Source organism: Salvelinus alpinus, chromosome 11 (assembly GCF_045679555.1).
Source record: "Salvelinus alpinus chromosome 11, SLU_Salpinus.1, whole genome shotgun sequence".
Taxonomy (NCBI): Eukaryota; Metazoa; Chordata; class Actinopteri; order Salmoniformes; family Salmonidae; genus Salvelinus; species Salvelinus alpinus.
The window spans coordinates 72721633-72738772 of NC_092096.1; the positions used below are offsets into that span (position 1 = coordinate 72721633).

At 50.3% G+C, this 17140-nt stretch overlaps 1 protein-coding gene across 1 annotated transcript in view; it reads right to left on the reverse strand.

The window, feature by feature from the left end:
- Positions 1 to 130: 130 nt before the first annotated feature.
- LOC139534763 (FRAS1-related extracellular matrix protein 2-like) overlaps positions 131 to 17140 on the reverse strand; it is a 77537-nt gene continuing 60527 nt past the window's right edge. Inside the window, exons 28-35 of the mRNA XM_071334189.1 lie at positions 16199 to 16391; positions 13839 to 13943; positions 13328 to 13455; positions 12834 to 12965; positions 8218 to 8344; positions 4673 to 4860; positions 4140 to 4286; positions 131 to 1625 (exon numbers count right to left, since the gene is read on the reverse strand). Coding sequence (XP_071190290.1) covers positions 963 to 1625; positions 4140 to 4286; positions 4673 to 4860; positions 8218 to 8344; positions 12834 to 12965; positions 13328 to 13455; positions 13839 to 13943; positions 16199 to 16391 — 1683 coding nt within the window. The 3' untranslated portion in view covers positions 131 to 962. The remainder of the gene's footprint in view (positions 1626 to 4139; positions 4287 to 4672; positions 4861 to 8217; positions 8345 to 12833; positions 12966 to 13327; positions 13456 to 13838; positions 13944 to 16198; positions 16392 to 17140) is intronic.

Sequence of the window (17140 nt, forward strand, 5' to 3'; positions counted from 1 at the left end):
TGTGCTTTTCTTTCAAAAACAAGGACATTTCTAAGTGACCCCAAACTTTTGAACGGTAGTGTATATTTGTGGTTACACCTCTAACTATCTTTGTCATTTACCTCGTTGGGGCAATGGTCCCCTGGAAAAGGAGAAAGAGGAGGAGGAGGAAGAGGAGGAGGAGAAGGAGGAAGAGGAGGAGGAGGAAGAAGAAAAGGAGGAGGAGAAAAAAGAGCAGGAAGAGGATGAGGAGGAAGAGAAAGAAGAGGAGGAGGAGGAAGAGGAGGAGGAGAAAGAAGAGGAAGAAGAGGAGGAAGAGAAAGAAGAGGAGGAGGAGGAGGTAGAGGAGAAGAAGGAGGAAGAGGAGGAGAATGAAGAGGAGGAGGAGGAAGAAGAAGAAAAGGAAGAGGAGAAAAAAGAGCAGGAAGAGGATGAGGTGGAAGAGAAAGAAGAGGAGGAAGAGGAGGAGGAGAAAAAAGAGGAGGAATAAGAGGAGGAGGAGGAGGAGGAAGAGGAAGAGGAAGAGGAGGAGAAAAAAGAGGAAGAGGAAGAGAAAGAAGAGGAGGAGGAAGAGGAGGAGGAGGAGGAAGAAGAAAAGGAGGAGGAGAAAAAAGAGCAGGAAGGGGATGAGGAGGAAGAGAAAGAAGAGGAGGATGAGGAGGAAGAGGAGGAAGAGGAGGAGAAGAAAAAAGAGGAGGAAGAAGAGAAGGAGGAAGAAGATGAGGAAGAGGAAGAGGAAGAGGAGGAGGAGAAAAAAGAGGAGGTAGAGGAGGAGGAGGAAGAGGAAAAGGAGGAGGAGAAAAAAGAGCAGGAAGAGGATGAGGAGGAAGAGAAAGAAGAGGGGGAGGAGGAGGAAGAGGAGGAGGAGGAAGAAGAGGAGGAGGAGAAAGAAGAGGAGGAGGAGGAGGAAGAGGAGGAGGAGGGAGAGGAGGAGGAGGTAGAGGAGAAGCAGGAGGAGGAGGAGGGGCAATAATCAGAACTCGTTACACCTCTGAACTATCTGCATCACTACCTCCTCCCCTTCTTTCTCCTCCTCTTCCTCCTCTCCTGTTCTTCCCCTCCTTTCCTCCTCCTCTTCTTTCTCCTCCTCCTCCTCCTCTCCTGTTCTTCCTCTCCTCTCTTCCTCCTCCTCCTCTTCTGTTTTTCCCCTCCTCTCCTCCTTGGGGCAATGCTCTCCTTGAGGAAGAGGAGAGAGAAGAGGAGGAGAGGCAGCAGATTGCCTCACTCCTAACAAACACAGCGTATACCACCACCCCTCCCAGACACGCTACCACCAGCACCACCACCGCCAGTGTCACGGACCCCGTGGCCCCATCCAAGGTCTCCCTTTCTGGGCTTTCCACCGGACCTTCCCCCCTCTCCTGGAGCTCCCAGTCCATCAGGGGACCTTCGGCCCAGCTCTGCCCGAGGCTGGGTGCTCTCTGCAGGTGGACGTGTCTGAGGTTGGTCCCCCTATCCTGGTCCTCTCCTCTCTCTTCCTCTGGAGCTGCTCTCTTCTGGCGCCCCCCGCTGGAGATGACGTGGTGCTGCAGGAACAGACTCCGCTTGCCGACAGCGTGATTATGGTTGTTGTAGTTGCGGTTGCCGTGGTCCCTGGAGCGCACGGTGTAGACGGCGTGGATGTACCACTCATGACCAGCAGCCACCTGATGGAAGAGAGGGATGAAGGGAGGAGAGATGGATGACAAAGGAACGATGTCGTTGTCTGACCAAGCTATCTTAAGATAAATACACTGACTGTAAGTCCGTCTGGATAAATGACAAAAATTGTAAATGTATAGGAGGATGGAGCTTGGGAGGAGAGATGGAGAGAGGAGGGAGAGAGGAGGGAGAGAGGAGGGAGAGAGGAGGGAGAGAGGAAGGAGAAGAGGGAGAGAGGAGGGAGAGAGGAGGGAGAGAGGGGGTTTATATGTATGTAGTGGAGATTACAATTTTTTATTCAAAGTGAAAGCTTTGACTGACTGGCTGACTGACTGACTGGCTGGCTGAGTTGACTGACTGGCTGAGTTGACTGACTGGCTGAGTTGACTGACTGGCTGAGTTGACTGACTGGCTGACTGGCTGAGTTGACTGACTGACTGACTGGCTGATTGACTGGCTGGCTGACTGACTGACTGACTGGCTGAGTTGACTGACTGACTGACTGACTGGCTGATTGACTGAGTTGACTGACTGGCTGACTGGCTGAGTTGACTGACTGACTGACTGGCTGATTGACTGGTTGGCTGACTGACTGACTGGCTGATTGACTGACTGGCTGAGTTGACTGACTGGCTGACTGGCTGAGTTGACTGACTGACTGACTGACTGGCTGATTGACTGGCTGATTGACTGGCTGATTGACTGACTGGCTGATTGACTGACTGGCTGAGTTGACTGACTGGCTGATTGACTGACTGACTGAGTTGACTGACTGGCTGAGTTGACTGACTGACTGACTGGCTGGCTGATTGATTGACTGGCTGATTGACTGACTGACTGACTGGCTGATTGACTGACTGATTGGCTGATTGACTGGCTGATTGGCTGATTGACTGGCTGATTGGCTGATTGACTGACTGGCTGATTGACTGACTGACTGACTGACTGGCTGATTTGACTGACTGACTGGCTGATTGACTGGCTGATTGACTGGCTGATTGACTGGCTGATTGGCTGATTGACTGACTGGTTGATTGACTGACTGACTGGCTGATTGACTGATTGACTGGCTGATTGCCTGACTGGCTGACTGACTGGCTGATTGACTGACTGGCTGACTGATTGGCTGATTGACTGGCTGATTGGCTGGCTGATTGGCTGATTGAATGGCTGATTGGCTGACTGACTGACTGACTGGCTGATTGACTGACTGGCTGACTGATTGGCTGATTGACTGACTGACTGGCTGATTGACTGGCTGATTGACTGGCTGATTGGCTGATTGGCTGGCTGATTGGCTGATTGACTGGCTGATTGGCTGATTGACTGGCTGATTGGCTGACTGATTGACTGGCTGATTGGCTGATTGACTGGCTGATTGGCTGACTGACTGACTGGCTGATTGACTGACTGGCTGATTGACTGACTGACTGACTAACTGGCTGATTGACTGGCTGATTGGCTGATTGACTGACTGGCTGATTGACTGGCTGATTGGCTGATTGACTGGCTGATTGGCTGATTGACTGACTGGCTGATTGACTGACTGACTGACTGACTGGCTGATTGACTGGCTGAGTTGACTGACTACTGACTGGCTGATTGACTGGCTGATTGGCTGATTGACTGGCTGATTGGCTGATTGACTGACTGGCTGATTGACTGACTGACTGACTGACTGACTGGCTGATTGACTGGCTGATTGACTGACTGACTGACTGGCTGATTGACTGACTGATTGGCTGATTGACTGGCTGATTGGCTGACTGACTGATTGACTGGCTGATTGACTGACTGATTGACTGGCTGATTGGCTGACTGACTGACTGGCTGATTGACTGACCTGGAAGAGAGGAACTGGCTGATTGGCTGATTGACTGGCTGATTGGCTGATTGACTGGCTGATTGGCTGACTGACTGACTGACTGGCTGATTGATTGGCTGATTGACTGATTGACTGACTGGCTGACTGACTGGCTGATTGACTGACTGACTGACTGACTGGCTGATTGACTGACTGGCTGATTGACTGACTGGCTGATTGACTGACTGATTGGCTGATTGACTGGCTGATTGGCTGACTGACTGATTGACTGGCTGATTGACTGACTGATTGACTGGCTGATTGGCTGACTGACTGACTGGCTGATTGACTGACCTGGAAGAGAGGAGCTGGCTGACTGGCTGAGTTGACTGACTGACTGGCTGATTGACTGGCTGATTGACTGGCTGATTGGCTGATTGACTGGCTGATTGGCTGATTGACTGGCTGATTGGCTGACTGACTGACTGACTGGCTGATTGACTGACTGGCTGACTGATTGGCTGATTGACTGACTGACTGGCTGATTGACTGACTGGCTGACTGACTGGCTGATTGACTGACTGACTGACTGGCTGACTGACTGACTGGCTGATTGACTGACTGGCTGATTGACTGACTGGCTGATTGACTGACTGGCTGACTGACTGGCTGATTGACTGACTGGCTGATTGACTGACTGGCTGAGTTGACTGACCTGGAAGAGAGGAGCTGAGGAGAGGCTGAACCCGTCAGCATCAGGTTGAGAGACCAGGGGGAAAGCACCAGGTGTGTCCCCAGCCAGACGGGCCTCAAATCGGATACCTCCAAACTCTACCTCCTGGCTCTCCGGCTCAGCCTGGTCCTGGGAGAGGGAGAGAGAGAGGTGAGGGGGAGAGAGAGAGAAAGAGAGACAGAGAGAGGAGAGGGAGCAAGAGGGGGGAGGGGGAGGGAGAGAGAGAGAGAGAGAGAGAGAGAGAGAGAGAGAGAGAGAGAGAGAGACAGAGAGACAGAGAGAGGAGAGGGAGCAAGAGAGGGGAGGGGGAGGGAGAGAGAGAGAGAAGAGGGGGGGAGAAACAGAGTCCTGATGTTGGTTTAACAATTTTAAACTGTTGATAAAGTACACACTACACACACACACACACACACACACACACACACACACACACACACACACACACACACACACACACACACACACACACACACACACACACACACACACACACACACACACACATTGTTACATACCAGTATCTTCAGCCTGTAGAGCAGAGACGAGGCATCGGCAAGGCAACCGTACTCTCCGTTGCTGGGGCGATATTTGGGTACGTAACCGTCAGCGCCGGTACACAGGAAGACCTGCTGTATGTGACACTGGAAGGAGTTGCCTAGCGACTGGACGGGGTCAACCATCACACGGCCGTAGATCACAGAGTCTAGAAGGAGGAGAGGGACTGGTAGGGTAACTACATTTAAAATACCCAGATGCAGGACAACAGGATAATTTTGCAAGACATTTGCGGGACAGTGTCCTGTACATGAACGCCGTCCCCCCCCCCACACACAAAACCCACCCTCATAGTGTAGTGATAAATCCCCCACCCACACACACACACACACACACACACACACACACACACACACACACACACACACACACACACACACACACACACACACACACACACACACACACACACACACACACACACACACACACACACACACACAAAACCCTCGTGGTGTAGTGATAAATCCCCCTCATGGTGTAGTGATAAACCCCCTCATGGTGTAGTGATATACCCCCTCATGGTGTAGTGATAAACCCCCCTCATGGTGTAGTGATATACCCCCCTCATGGTGTAGTGATATACCCCCCTCATGGTGTAGTGATATACCCCCCTCATGGTGTAGTGATATACCCCCCTCATGGTGTAGTGATAAACCCCCCTCATGGTGTAGTGATATACCCCCCTCATGGTGTAGTGATATACCCCCCTCATGGTGTAGTGATATACCCCCCTCATGGTGTAGTGATAAACCCCCCTCATGGTGTAGTGATATACCCCCCTCATGGTGTAGTGATAAACCCCCCCATGGTGTAGTGATATACCCCCCTCATGGTGTAGTGATATACCCCCCTCATGGTGTAGTGATAAACCCCCCTCATGGTGTAGTGATATACCCCTCTCATGGTGTAGTGATAAACCCCCCCATCATAGTGTAGTGATATACCCCCCTCATGGTGTAGTGATATACCCCCCTCATAGTGTAGTGATAAACCCCCTCATGGTGTAGTGATATACCCCCCTCATGGTGTAGTGATAAACCCCCCTCATGGTGTAGTGATATACCCCCTCATGGTGTAGTGATATACCCCCCTCATGGTGTAGTGATAAACCCCCCTCATGGTGTAGTGATATACCCCCCTCATGGTGTAGTGATATACCCCCTCATGGTGTAGTGATAAACCCCCCCATGGTGTAGTGATAAACCCCCTCATGGTGTAGTGATAAACCCCCTCATGGTGTAGTGATAAACCCCCCTCATGGTGTAGTGATATACCCCCTCATGGTGTAGTGATAAACCCCCCTCATGGTGTAATGATATACCCCCCTCATGGTGTAGTGATATACCCCCTCATGGTGTAGTGATAAACCCCCCTCATGGTGTAGTGATATACCCCCCTCATGGTGTAGTGATAAACCCCCCTCATGGTGTAGTGATAAACCCCCCTCATGGTGTAGTGATAAACCCCCCTCATGGTGTAGTGATAAACCCACCTCATGGTGTAGTGATATACCCCCCTCGTGGTGTAGTGAAAAACCCCCCTCATGGTGTAGTGATATACCCCCCTCGTGGTGTAGTGATATACCCCCCTCATGGTGTAGTGATATACCCCCCTCATGGTGTAGTGATATACCCCCTCATGGTGTAGTGATATACCCCCCTCATGGTGTAGTGATAAACCCCCCTCATGGTGTAGTGATAAACCCCCTCATGGTGTAGTGATAAACCCCTATCATGGTGTAGTGATATACCCCCCTCATGGTGTAGTGATATACCCCCCTCATGGTGTAGTGATATACCCCCCTCGTGGTGTAGTGATATACCCCCTCATGGTGTAGTGATATACCCCCCTCATGGTGTAGTGATAAACCCCCCTCATGGTGTAGTGATATACCCCCTCATGGTGTAGTGATATACCCCCCTCATGGTGTAGTGATATACCCCCCTCGTGGTGTAGTGATAAACCCCCTCATGGTGTAGTGATAAACCCCCTCGTGGTGTAGTGATAAACCCCCCTCATGGTGTAGTGATAAACCCCCCTCATGGTGTAGTGATATACCCCCCTCATGGTGTAGTGATATACCCCCCTCGTGGTGTAGTGATAAACCCCCTCATGGTGTAGTGATATACCCCCTCATGGTGTAGTGATATACCCCCCTCATGGTGTAGTGATATACCCCCCTCATGGTGTAGTGATATACCCCCCTCATGGTGTAGTGATATACCCCCCTCATGGTGTAGTGATATACCCCCCTCATAGTGTAGTGATTTACCCCCCTCATGGTGTAGTGATATACCCCCCTCATGGTGTAGTAAACCCAACAGTACCACTACACCCCTGTAGCAGGTTCTCTTCAAGGATTTGACTGTATTTGGCTTCATTTATTGTTCCCTCTATCCTTACCAGTCTCCCAGTCCCTGTTGCTGAAAAGAATCCCCATAGGCTTCCACCACCATGCTTCACGGTAGGGTTGGTGTTAGATGGGTGATGAGCTGTACCTGGTTTTCTCCAGACATAGAGCTTTCACGTGCCTTTTTCTCAGGAGTGGCTTCCCTTAGGCCACACTCCCACTAAGTCCAGACTGGCGAAGTGCTGTAGAGACTGTTGTCCTTCTGGCAGGTTCTCCCAACTCAGCCAAAGAACTCTGTAGTTCTGTCAGAGTGGTCATTGGGTTCTTGGACACCTCCCTGACCAAGGTCCTTCATGTCCGGTTTCTCAGTTTGGTCAGACGGCCAGCTCTAGACAGAGTCTGGGTAGTTCAGTTTGGTTAGACGGCCAGCTCTAGGCAGAGTCTGGATAGTTCCATATTTTTCCCCATTTCCCAATGACACTGTCCTCTTGGAAACTTTCAACACTGTAGAAATTGTTTTATACCCTTCCCCAGATATATACACCTCATCATAACTATTTCTCAGAGATCTACAGACAGTTCCTTGGACTTCATGGTATAGTTTCTGCACTGTTGACTGTGTGACCGTTATAGACAGGTGTGTGTCAAGGATGATCAAAGGAGATTGGATGCACCTGAGCTCAATTTGGAGTGTCATAGCAAAGGGGTGGGAATACTTATGTAAATTAGATATTTATGTATTTCATTTTCAATACGTTATGGGGTAGATGGGTGAATTTAAAAAATATGTATTTTTAATTCAGGCTGTAACAACAAAATGTGGAATAAGTCAAGGGGTCTGAATACTTCCTGAAGGCCACTGTATCTTTTCATAAGCGCAACACAGCTACAAGAGACAGGTTGGAACGTCTGACTTAAATACGGGGACAAATCTACCTTTTATTCTAAATCAGTGGTGTTTGAATTTGCTGACAAAATTCCCGGAACGTGATTGTTTGGTTGCGGGACGTGTGACAAAAGGGCCAAAATGGTGAACAAAATGCGGGGAATGTCCGACACAATCCTGGACATGTGGTCACCCTAGGGACAGAGTGAGGGGGGGGGGGATTATTGAAACAGTGTGTGTGTTCTAGGTATCTGTGTTGTGTGTACCTTTACTAAAAGCTATGTCGTCATCCTGTCCAAATCCCATGGACCCATCAGACAGCCACAGTTCTCTCTTAGACAACAACACCAGGACTGTGTTCAGACTGAACTCTACTGGCACTGGATCACTAACCTGGAAGAGAGAGAGGACTTTTATTCTGAAACAGAGACTTTTATTTTGAAACGTATATATAGATTCCAGTGGGACTGGACCACTGACCTGGAGAGTATATATATATATATATATATATATATATATATACGAGAGAGAGAGAGAGAGAGAGAGAGAGAGAGAGAGAGAGAGAGAGAGAGAGAGAGAGAGAGAGACAGAGAGAGAGAGAGGGATAGAGAGAGAGAGAGAGGGATAGAGAGAGAGAGAGAGAGCAATAGTGTAGACAATCATAGTAAGCACATTAATGTATGTGGACACCCCTTCAAATTAGCGGATTCGTTTATTTCAGCTAAAATCGAGCACACGACCATGCAATCTCCATAGACAAACATTGGCATTAGAATGGCCTTACTGAAGAGCTCAGTGACTTTCAACGTGACACCGTCATAGGATGCCACCTTTCCAACAAGTCAGTTTGTCAAATTTCTGCCCTGCTAGAGCTGCCCCGGTGAACTGCCCCTGCCAACTGCCCCAGTGAACTGCAAGAGCTGTTATTGTGAAGTGGAAACGTCTAGGAGCAACAACGGCTCAGCCACAAAGTGGTAGGCCACACAAGCTCACAGAACGGGACCGCCGAGTGCTGAAGCGCGTAAAAATCATAACCGAGTTCCAAACTGCCTCTGGAAACAACGTCAGCACAATAACTGTTTGTCGGGAGGTTCATGAAATGGGTTTCCGTGGATGAAGAGCCGCACACAAGCCTAAGATCACCATGTTGCTCAAAGCCAAATGTCAACTGGAGTGGTGTAAAGCTCGCCGACCATTGGACTCGGATGAATCTGGGTTTGTCGGATGCCAGGACAACGCTACCTGCCTGAATGCATAGTGTCAACTGTAAAATGTGGTGGAGGATGGGCTAGGCCCTTCATGGTTTGGGCCCTTTAGTTCCAGTGATGGGAAATCTACAGTATACAATGACATTCTAGATGATTCTGTGCTTCCAACTTTGTGGCAACAGTTTGGGGAAGGCCCTTTCCTGTTTCAGCATGACAATGCCTCCGTGCACAAAGCAAGGTCCATATAGAAATGGTTTTGTCGAGATCGGTGTGGAAGAACTTGACTGGCCTGCACAGCGTCCTGTCCTCAACTCCATCGAACAGCTTTGGGATGAATTGGAACGCCGACTGCGAGCCAGGCTTAATCGCCAAACAACAGTGCCCAACCTCACTAATGCTCTTGTGGCTGAATGGAAGCAAGTCCCCGCAGCAATGTTCCAACATGTAGTGGAAAGCCTTCCTAGAAGAGTGGAGGCTTTTATAGCAGCAATGTTCCAACATCTAGTGGAAAGCCTTCCCAGAAGAGTGGAGGCTGTTATAGCAGCAATGTTCCAACATCTAGTGGAAAGCCTTCACAGAAGAGTGGAGGCTGTTATAGCAGCAATGTTCCAACATCTAGTGGAAAGCCTTCCCAGAAGAGTGGAGGCTGTTATAGCAGCAATGTTCCAACATCTAGTGGAAAGCCTTACCAGAAGAGTGGAGGCTGTTATAGCAGCAATGTTCCAACATCTAGTGAAAAGCCTTCCCAGAAGAGTGGAGGCTGTTATAGCAGCAATGTTCCAACATCTAGTGGAAAGCCTTCCCAGAAGAGTGGAGGCTGTTATAGCAGCAATGTTCCAACATCTAGTGGAAAGCCTTCCCAGAAGAGTGGAGGCTGTTATAGCAGCAATGTTCCAACATCTAGTGGAAAGCCTTCCCAGAAGAGTGGAGGCTGTTATAGCAGCAATGTTCCAACATCTAGTGGAAAGCCTTCCCAGAAGAGTGGAGGCTGTTATAGCAGCAATGTTCCAACATCTAGTGGAAAGCCTTCCCAGAAGAGTGGAGGCTGTTATAGCAGCAATGTTCCAACATCTAGTGGAAAGCCTTCCCAGAAGAGTGGAGGCTGTTATAGCAGCAATGTTCCAACATCTAGTGGAAAGCCTTCCCAGAAGAGTGGAGGCTGTTATAGCAGCAATGTTCCAACATCTAGTGGAAAGCCTTCCCAGAAGAGTGGAGGCTGTTATAGCAGCAATGTTCCAACATCTAGTGGAAAGCCTTCCCAGAAGAGTGGAGGCTGTTATAGCAGCAATGTTCCAACATCTAGTGGAAAGCCTTCCCAGAAGAGTGGAGGCTGTTATAGCAGCAATGTTCCAACATCTAGTGGAAAGCCTTCCCAGAAGAGTGGAGGCTGTTATAGCAGCAATGTTCCAACATCTAGTGGAAAGCCTTCCCAGAAGAGTGGAGGCTGTTATAGCAGCAATGTTCCAACATCTAGTGGAAAGCCTTCCCAGATGAGAGGAGGCTGTTATAGCAGCAATGTTCCAACATCTAGTGGAAAGCCTTCCCAGAAGAGTGGAGGCTGTTGAAGCAGCAATGTTCCAACATCTAGTGGAAAGCCTTCCCAGAAGAGTGGAGGCTGTTATAGCAGCAATGTTCCAACATCTAGTGGAAAGCCTTCCCAGAAGAGTGGAGGCTGTTATAGCAGCAATGTTCCAACATCTAGTGGAAAGCCTTCCCAGAAGAGTGGAGGCTGTTATAGCAGCAATGTTCCAACATCTAGTGGAAAGCCTTCCCAGAAGAGTGGAGGCTGTTATAGCAGCAATGTTCCAACATCTAGTGGAAAGCCTTCCCAGAAGAGTGGAGGCTGTTATAGCAGCAATGTTCCAACATCTAGTGGAAAGCCTTCCCAGAAGAGTGGAGGCTGTTATAGCAGCAATGTTCCAACATCTAGTGGAAAGCCTTCCCAGAAGAGTGGAGGCTGTTATAGCAGCAATGTTCCAACATCTAGTGGAAAGCCTTCCCAGAAGAGTGGAGGCTGTTATAGCAGCAATGTTCCAACATCTAGTGGAAAGCCTTCCCAGAAGAGTGGAGGCTGTTATAGCAGCAATGTTCCAACATCTAGTGGAAAGCCTTCCCAGAAGAGTGGAGGCTGTTATAGCAGCAATGTTCCAACATCTAGTGGAAAGCCTTCCCAGAAGAGTGGAGGCTGTTACAGCAGCAATGTTCCAACATCTAGTGGAAAGCCTTCCCAGAAGAGTGGAGGCTGTTATAGCAGCAATGTTCCAACATCTAGTGGAAAGCCTTCCCAGAAGAGTGGAGGCTGTTATAGCAACAATGTTCCAACATCTAGTGGAAAGCCTTCCCAGAAGAGTGGAGGCTGTTATAGCAGCAATGTTCCAACATCTAGTGGAAAGCCTTCCCAGAAGAGTGGAGGCTGTTATAGCAGCAATGTTCCAACATCTAGTGGAAAGCCTTCCCAGAAGAGTGGAGGCTGTTATAGCAGCAATGTTCCAACATCTAGTGGAAAGCCTTCCCAGAAGAGTGGAGGCTGTTATAGCAGCAATGTTCCAACATCTAGTGGAAAGCCTTCCCAGATGAGTGGAGGCTGTTATAGCAGCAATGTTCCAACATCTAGTGGAAAGCCTTCCCAGAAGAGTGGAGGCTGTTGAAGCAGCAATGTTCCAACATCTAGTGGAAAGCCTTCCCAGAAGAGTGGAGGCTGTTATAGCAGCAATGTTCCAACATCTAGTGGAAAGCCTTCCCAGAAGAGTGGAGGCTGTTATAGCAGCAATGTTCCAACATCTAGTGGAAAGCCTTCCCAGAAGAGTGGAGGCTGTTATAGCAGCAATGTTCCAACATCTAGTGGAAAGCCTTCCCAGAAGAGTGGAGGCTGTTATAGCAGCAATGTTCCAACATCTAGTGGAAAGCCTTCCCAGAAGAGTGGAGGCTGTTATAGCAGCAATGTTCCAACATCTAGTGGAAAGCCTTCCCAGAAGAGTGGAGGCTGTTATAGCAGCAATGTTCCAACATCTAGTGGAAAGCCTTCCCAGAAGAGTGGAGGCTGTTATAGCAGCAATGTTCCAACATCTAGTGGAAAGCCTTCCCAGAAGAGTGGAGGCTGTTATAGCAGCAATGTTCCAACATCTAGTGGAAAGCCTTCCCAGAAGAGTGGAGGCTGTTATAGCAGCAATGTTCCAACATCTAGTGGAAAGCCTTCCCAGAAGAGTAGAGGCTGTTATAGCAGCAATGTTCCAACATCTAGTGGAAAGCCTTCCCAGAAGAGTGGAGGCTGTTACAGCAGCAATGTTCCAACATCTAGTGGAAAGCCTTCCCAGAAGAGTGGAGGCTGTTATAGCAGCAATGTTCCAACATCTAGTGGAAAGCCTTCCCAGAAGAGTGGAGGCTGTTATAGCAACAATGTTCCAACATCTAGTGGAAAGCCTTCCCAGAAGAGTGGAGGCTGTTATAGCAGCAATGTTCCAACATCTAGTGGAAAGCCTTCCCAGAAGAGTGGAGGCTGTTACAGCAGCAAAGGGGGACCAACTCCATATTAATGACCATGATTTTGGAATGAGATGTTCAACAAGCAGCTGTCTGTTGGTCATATAGTGTATGTTCTTGACCACTTCAAGATTTCCACTTTAACCTTCATGGACAATAAAGTTTTGAAACCTTGAACTTGACTTTGAACTCACCTGTTGGAAGCGTACGTCCAGGCTGAATGAGAGGGGGGGTCTCGGGTGGCAGACCGGGGGGTCAGTGTGCTCCCCCTCAGGGATCAGACAGGGGAGCAGAACCACCGTGTAGGAGCCAGAGTAGTCACGTACCTGACACAGGTAGATATACACACACACACACACACACACACACACACACACACACAAGTAAGCATTTCACGGTAAGGTCTACTACATCTAATCAAATATTTTTTTTTTTATAAAGCCCTTCTTACATCAGCTGATATCTCGAAGTGCTGTACAGAAACCCAGCCTAAAACCCCAAACAGCAAGCAATGCAGGTGTAGAAGCACGTTGTACACCTATTGCATTCGGAGCATGTGACAAATACAATTTGATTTGAAGGGAGCAGAGAGAGAATGTTGGAGGAGACGCATAGAAAAGTAGGATGTGAGTGAGTGTGTGTGTGTGTGTGTGTGTGTGTGTGTATGTGTGTGTGTGTGGGGACTCACAGCCAGCTGGGACACAAAGCTCCAGGTCTGCAGGGTGTGTGTGAGGGTGGTCTCAGACCGGACCAGAAATAGAGAGAACAGCAGGCCGGAGTGGGCATCTGATGTTACTACTGAGGACCCTGATACACCTGGGGGGGGGGGGGGGGGGAGAGGGAGGGGGGGAGGGGGGAGAGGGAGGGGGGAGGTGGAGAGGGAGGGGGGGAGGGGAGGGAGGGGTAGAGAGGGAGGGAGGGAGGGAGGGGTAGAGAGTGAGGGAGGGTAGAGAGGGAGGGGGTAGAGAGGGAGGTGTAGAGAGGGAGGGGGTAGAGAGGGAGGGGTAGAGAGGGAGGGGGTAGAGAGGGAGGGGTAGAGAGGGAGGGGGTAGAGAGGGAGGGGTAGAGAGGGTGTGTGAGAGAGAGAGAATGTTGGTCAGCCAATCCCTCCTAAATGACTTGAAGAGGAATCTGCCATGGGAGTGCCACACGGTGACATTAACAGAGTATACTAGAAATTGTAAACATTCTGGTAGTACCTGGGTGCGACAGGATAAAGTGTCCCCGGAAACGAGCCTCTGTCCTGAAGGTGACCACCAGACGTCCCTCTCCGTTGATACGCATACTAGTGGGGTGCAGAGAGCCTGGAGAGAGGGAGGGAGGGAGGGGAGGGAGGTAGGGAGGAGAGGGAGGGAGGAGAGGGAGGGAGGGAGGGAGGGAGGGAGGGAGGGAGGGAGGGAGGGAGGGAGGGAGGGGAGGGAGGGAGGGAGGTAGGGGGGGGGGAGGGAGGGGAGGGAGGGAGGGAGGTAGGGAGGAGAGGGAGGGAGGGAGGGAGGGAGGGAGGGAGGGAGGGAGGGAGGGAGGGAGGGAGGGAGGGAGGGAGGGAAGTCATGAACTCTCAGTGAAATGCTCAATGTTGTTAAACATTGTCATAGTCAATCAAGATCTCCATGATCGTTTAGTTTGGTCTGTCTGCCTATGTTCCAGTGTCTGTCTGTCTGCCTATGTTCCAGTGGTTGTCTGTCTGCCTATGTTCCAGTGGGTGTCTGTCTGCCTATGTTCCAGTGGCTGTCTGTCTGCCTTTGTTCCAGTGGGTGTCTGTCTGCCTATGTTCCAGTGGGTGTCTGTCTGCCTATGTTCCAGTGTCTGTCTGTCTGCCTATGTTCTAGTGTCTGTCTGTCTGCCTATGTTCCAGTGTCTGTCTGTCTGACTATGTTCCAGTGGGGGTCTGTCTGCCTGTGTTCTAGTGTCTGTCTGTCTGCCTATGTTCCAGTGGGTGTCTGTCTGCCTATGTTCCAGTGGCTGTCTGTCTGCCTATGGTCCAGTGGGTGTCTGTCTGCCTATGTTCTAGTGTCTGTCTGTCTGCCTATGTTCCAGTGTCTGTCTGTCTGCCTATGTTCCAGTGGGTGTCTGTCTGCCTATGTTCCAGTGGCTGTCTGTCTGCCTATGTTCCAGTGGGTGTCTGTCTGTCTGCCTATGTTCCAGTGGCTGTCTGTCTGCCTATGTTCCAGTGGGTGTCTGTCTGCCTATGTTCCAGTGGGTGTCTGTCTGCCTATGTTCTAGTGGGTGTCTGTCTGCCTGCCTATGTTCCAGTGGGTGTCTGTCTGCCTATGTTCCAGTGGGTGTCTGTCTGCCTATGTTCCAGTGGGTGTCTGTCTGCCTATGTTCCAGTGGGTGTCTGTCTGCCTATGTTCCAGTGGGTGTCGGTCTGCCTATGTTCCAGTGGGTGTCTGTCTGCCTATGTTCCAGTGTCTGTCTGCCTATGTTCCAGTGGGTGTCTGTCTGTCTGCCTATGTTCCAGTGGGTGTCTGTCTGTCTATGTTCCAGTGGGTGTCTGTCTGCATATGTTCCAGTGGGTGTCTGTCTGCCTATGTTCCAGTGTCTGTCTGTCTGCCTATGTTCCAGTGTCTGTCTGTCTGCCTATGTTCCAGTGGGTGTCTGTCTGCCTATGTTCCAGTGGCTGTCTGTCTGCCTATGTTCCAGTGGGTGTCTGTCTGCCTATGTTCCATTGTCTGTCTTCCTGCCTATGTTCTAGTGTCTGTCTGTCTGCCTATGTTCCATTGTCTGTCTGTCTTCCTATGTTCTAGTGTCTGTCTGCCTATGTTCCAGTGGGTGTCTGTCTGCCTGTGTTCCAGTGTCTGTCTGTCTGCCTATGTTCCAGTGGGTGTCTGTCTGCCTATGTTCCAGTGTCTGTCTGTCTGCCTATGTTCCAGTGGGTGTCTGTCTGCCTATGTTCCAGTGTCTGTCTGTCTGTCTGCCTATGTTCCAGTGGGTGTCTGTCTGCCTATGTTCCAGTGTCTGTCTGTCTGCCTATGTTCCAGTTGGTGTCTGTCTGCCTGCCTATGTTCCAGTGGGTGTCTGTCTGCCTATGTTCCAGTGTCTGTCTGTCTGCCTATGTTCCAGTGGGTGTCTGTCTGTCTGCCTATGTTCTAGTGTCTGTCTGTCTGCCTATGTTCCAGTGGGTGTCTGTCTGTCTATGTTCCAGTGGGTGTCTGTCTGTCTGCCTATGTTCCAGTGGCTGTCTGTCTGCCTATGTTCCAGTGGCTGTCTGTCTGCCTATGTTCCAGTGGGTGTCTGTCTGCCTATGTTCCAGTGGGTGTCTGTCTGCCTATGTTCCAGTGGGTGTCTGTCTGCCTATGTTCCAGTGGGTGTCTGTCTGCCTATGTTCCAGTGGGTGTCTGTCTGCCTATGTTCCAGTGGGTGTCTGTCTGCCTATGTTCCAGTGGGTGTCTGTCTGCCTATGTTCCAGTGGGTGTCTGTCTGCCTATGTTCCAGTGGGTGTCTGTCTGCCTATGTTCCAGTGGGTGTCTGTCTGCCTATGTTCCAGTGGGTGTGTGTGAGCCTGCGTTCATGTGTACATCCGCCCGTGCTCGTTTCTGTCCTGGTGTCTGTAGCCTACCTTGCAGCGGAGCATCGGGAGGGCTGCCTATCCCGTCACGCCACAGGATGGACGTGTCATAGGTGAAGGTCATGCGGAGGTCAGATCGGAGGTCAAAGGTGAGCCAGCCGCCAGGGGCCGAGGAGGAGTGGAACACGTAGGAGACGAATAGAGGGACACGTAACGTCACATACGACTGGACTGCATTCAGGACCTGAAGACAGGGGAATGGAGACGCATTCAGGACCTGAAGACAGGGGAATGGAGACGCATTCAGGACCTGAAGACAGGGGAATGGAGACACGTTCAGGACCTGAAGACAGGGGAATGGAGATGCATTCAGGACCTGAAGACAGGGGAATGGAGACACGTTCAGGACCTGAAGACAGGGGAATGGAGACACGTTCAGGACCTGAAGACAGGGGAATGGAGACACATTCAGGACCTGAAGACAGGGGAATGGAGACAGACACGTTCAGGACCTAAAGACAGGGGAATGGAGACAGACACGTTGAGGACCTGAAGACAGGGGAATAGAGACACGTTCAGGACCTGAAGACAGGGGAATGGAGACAGACACGTTCAGGACCTAAAGACAGGGGAATGGAGACAGACACGTTGAGGACCTGAAGACAGGGGAATGGAGACACGTTCAGGACCTGAAGACAGGGGAATGGAGACAGACACGTTCAGGACCTAAAGACAGGGGAATGGAGACAGACACATTGAGGACCTGAAGACAGGGGAATGGAGACACGTTCAGGACCTGAAGACAGGGGAATGGAGACACGTTCAGGACCTGAAGACAGGGGAATGGAGACACGTTCAGGACCTGAAGACAGGGGAATGGAGACAGACACGTTCAGGACCTAAAGACAGGGGAATGGAGACAGACACGTTGAGGACCTGAAGACAAGGGAATGAAGACACGTTCAGGACCTGAAGACAAGGGAATGGAGACAC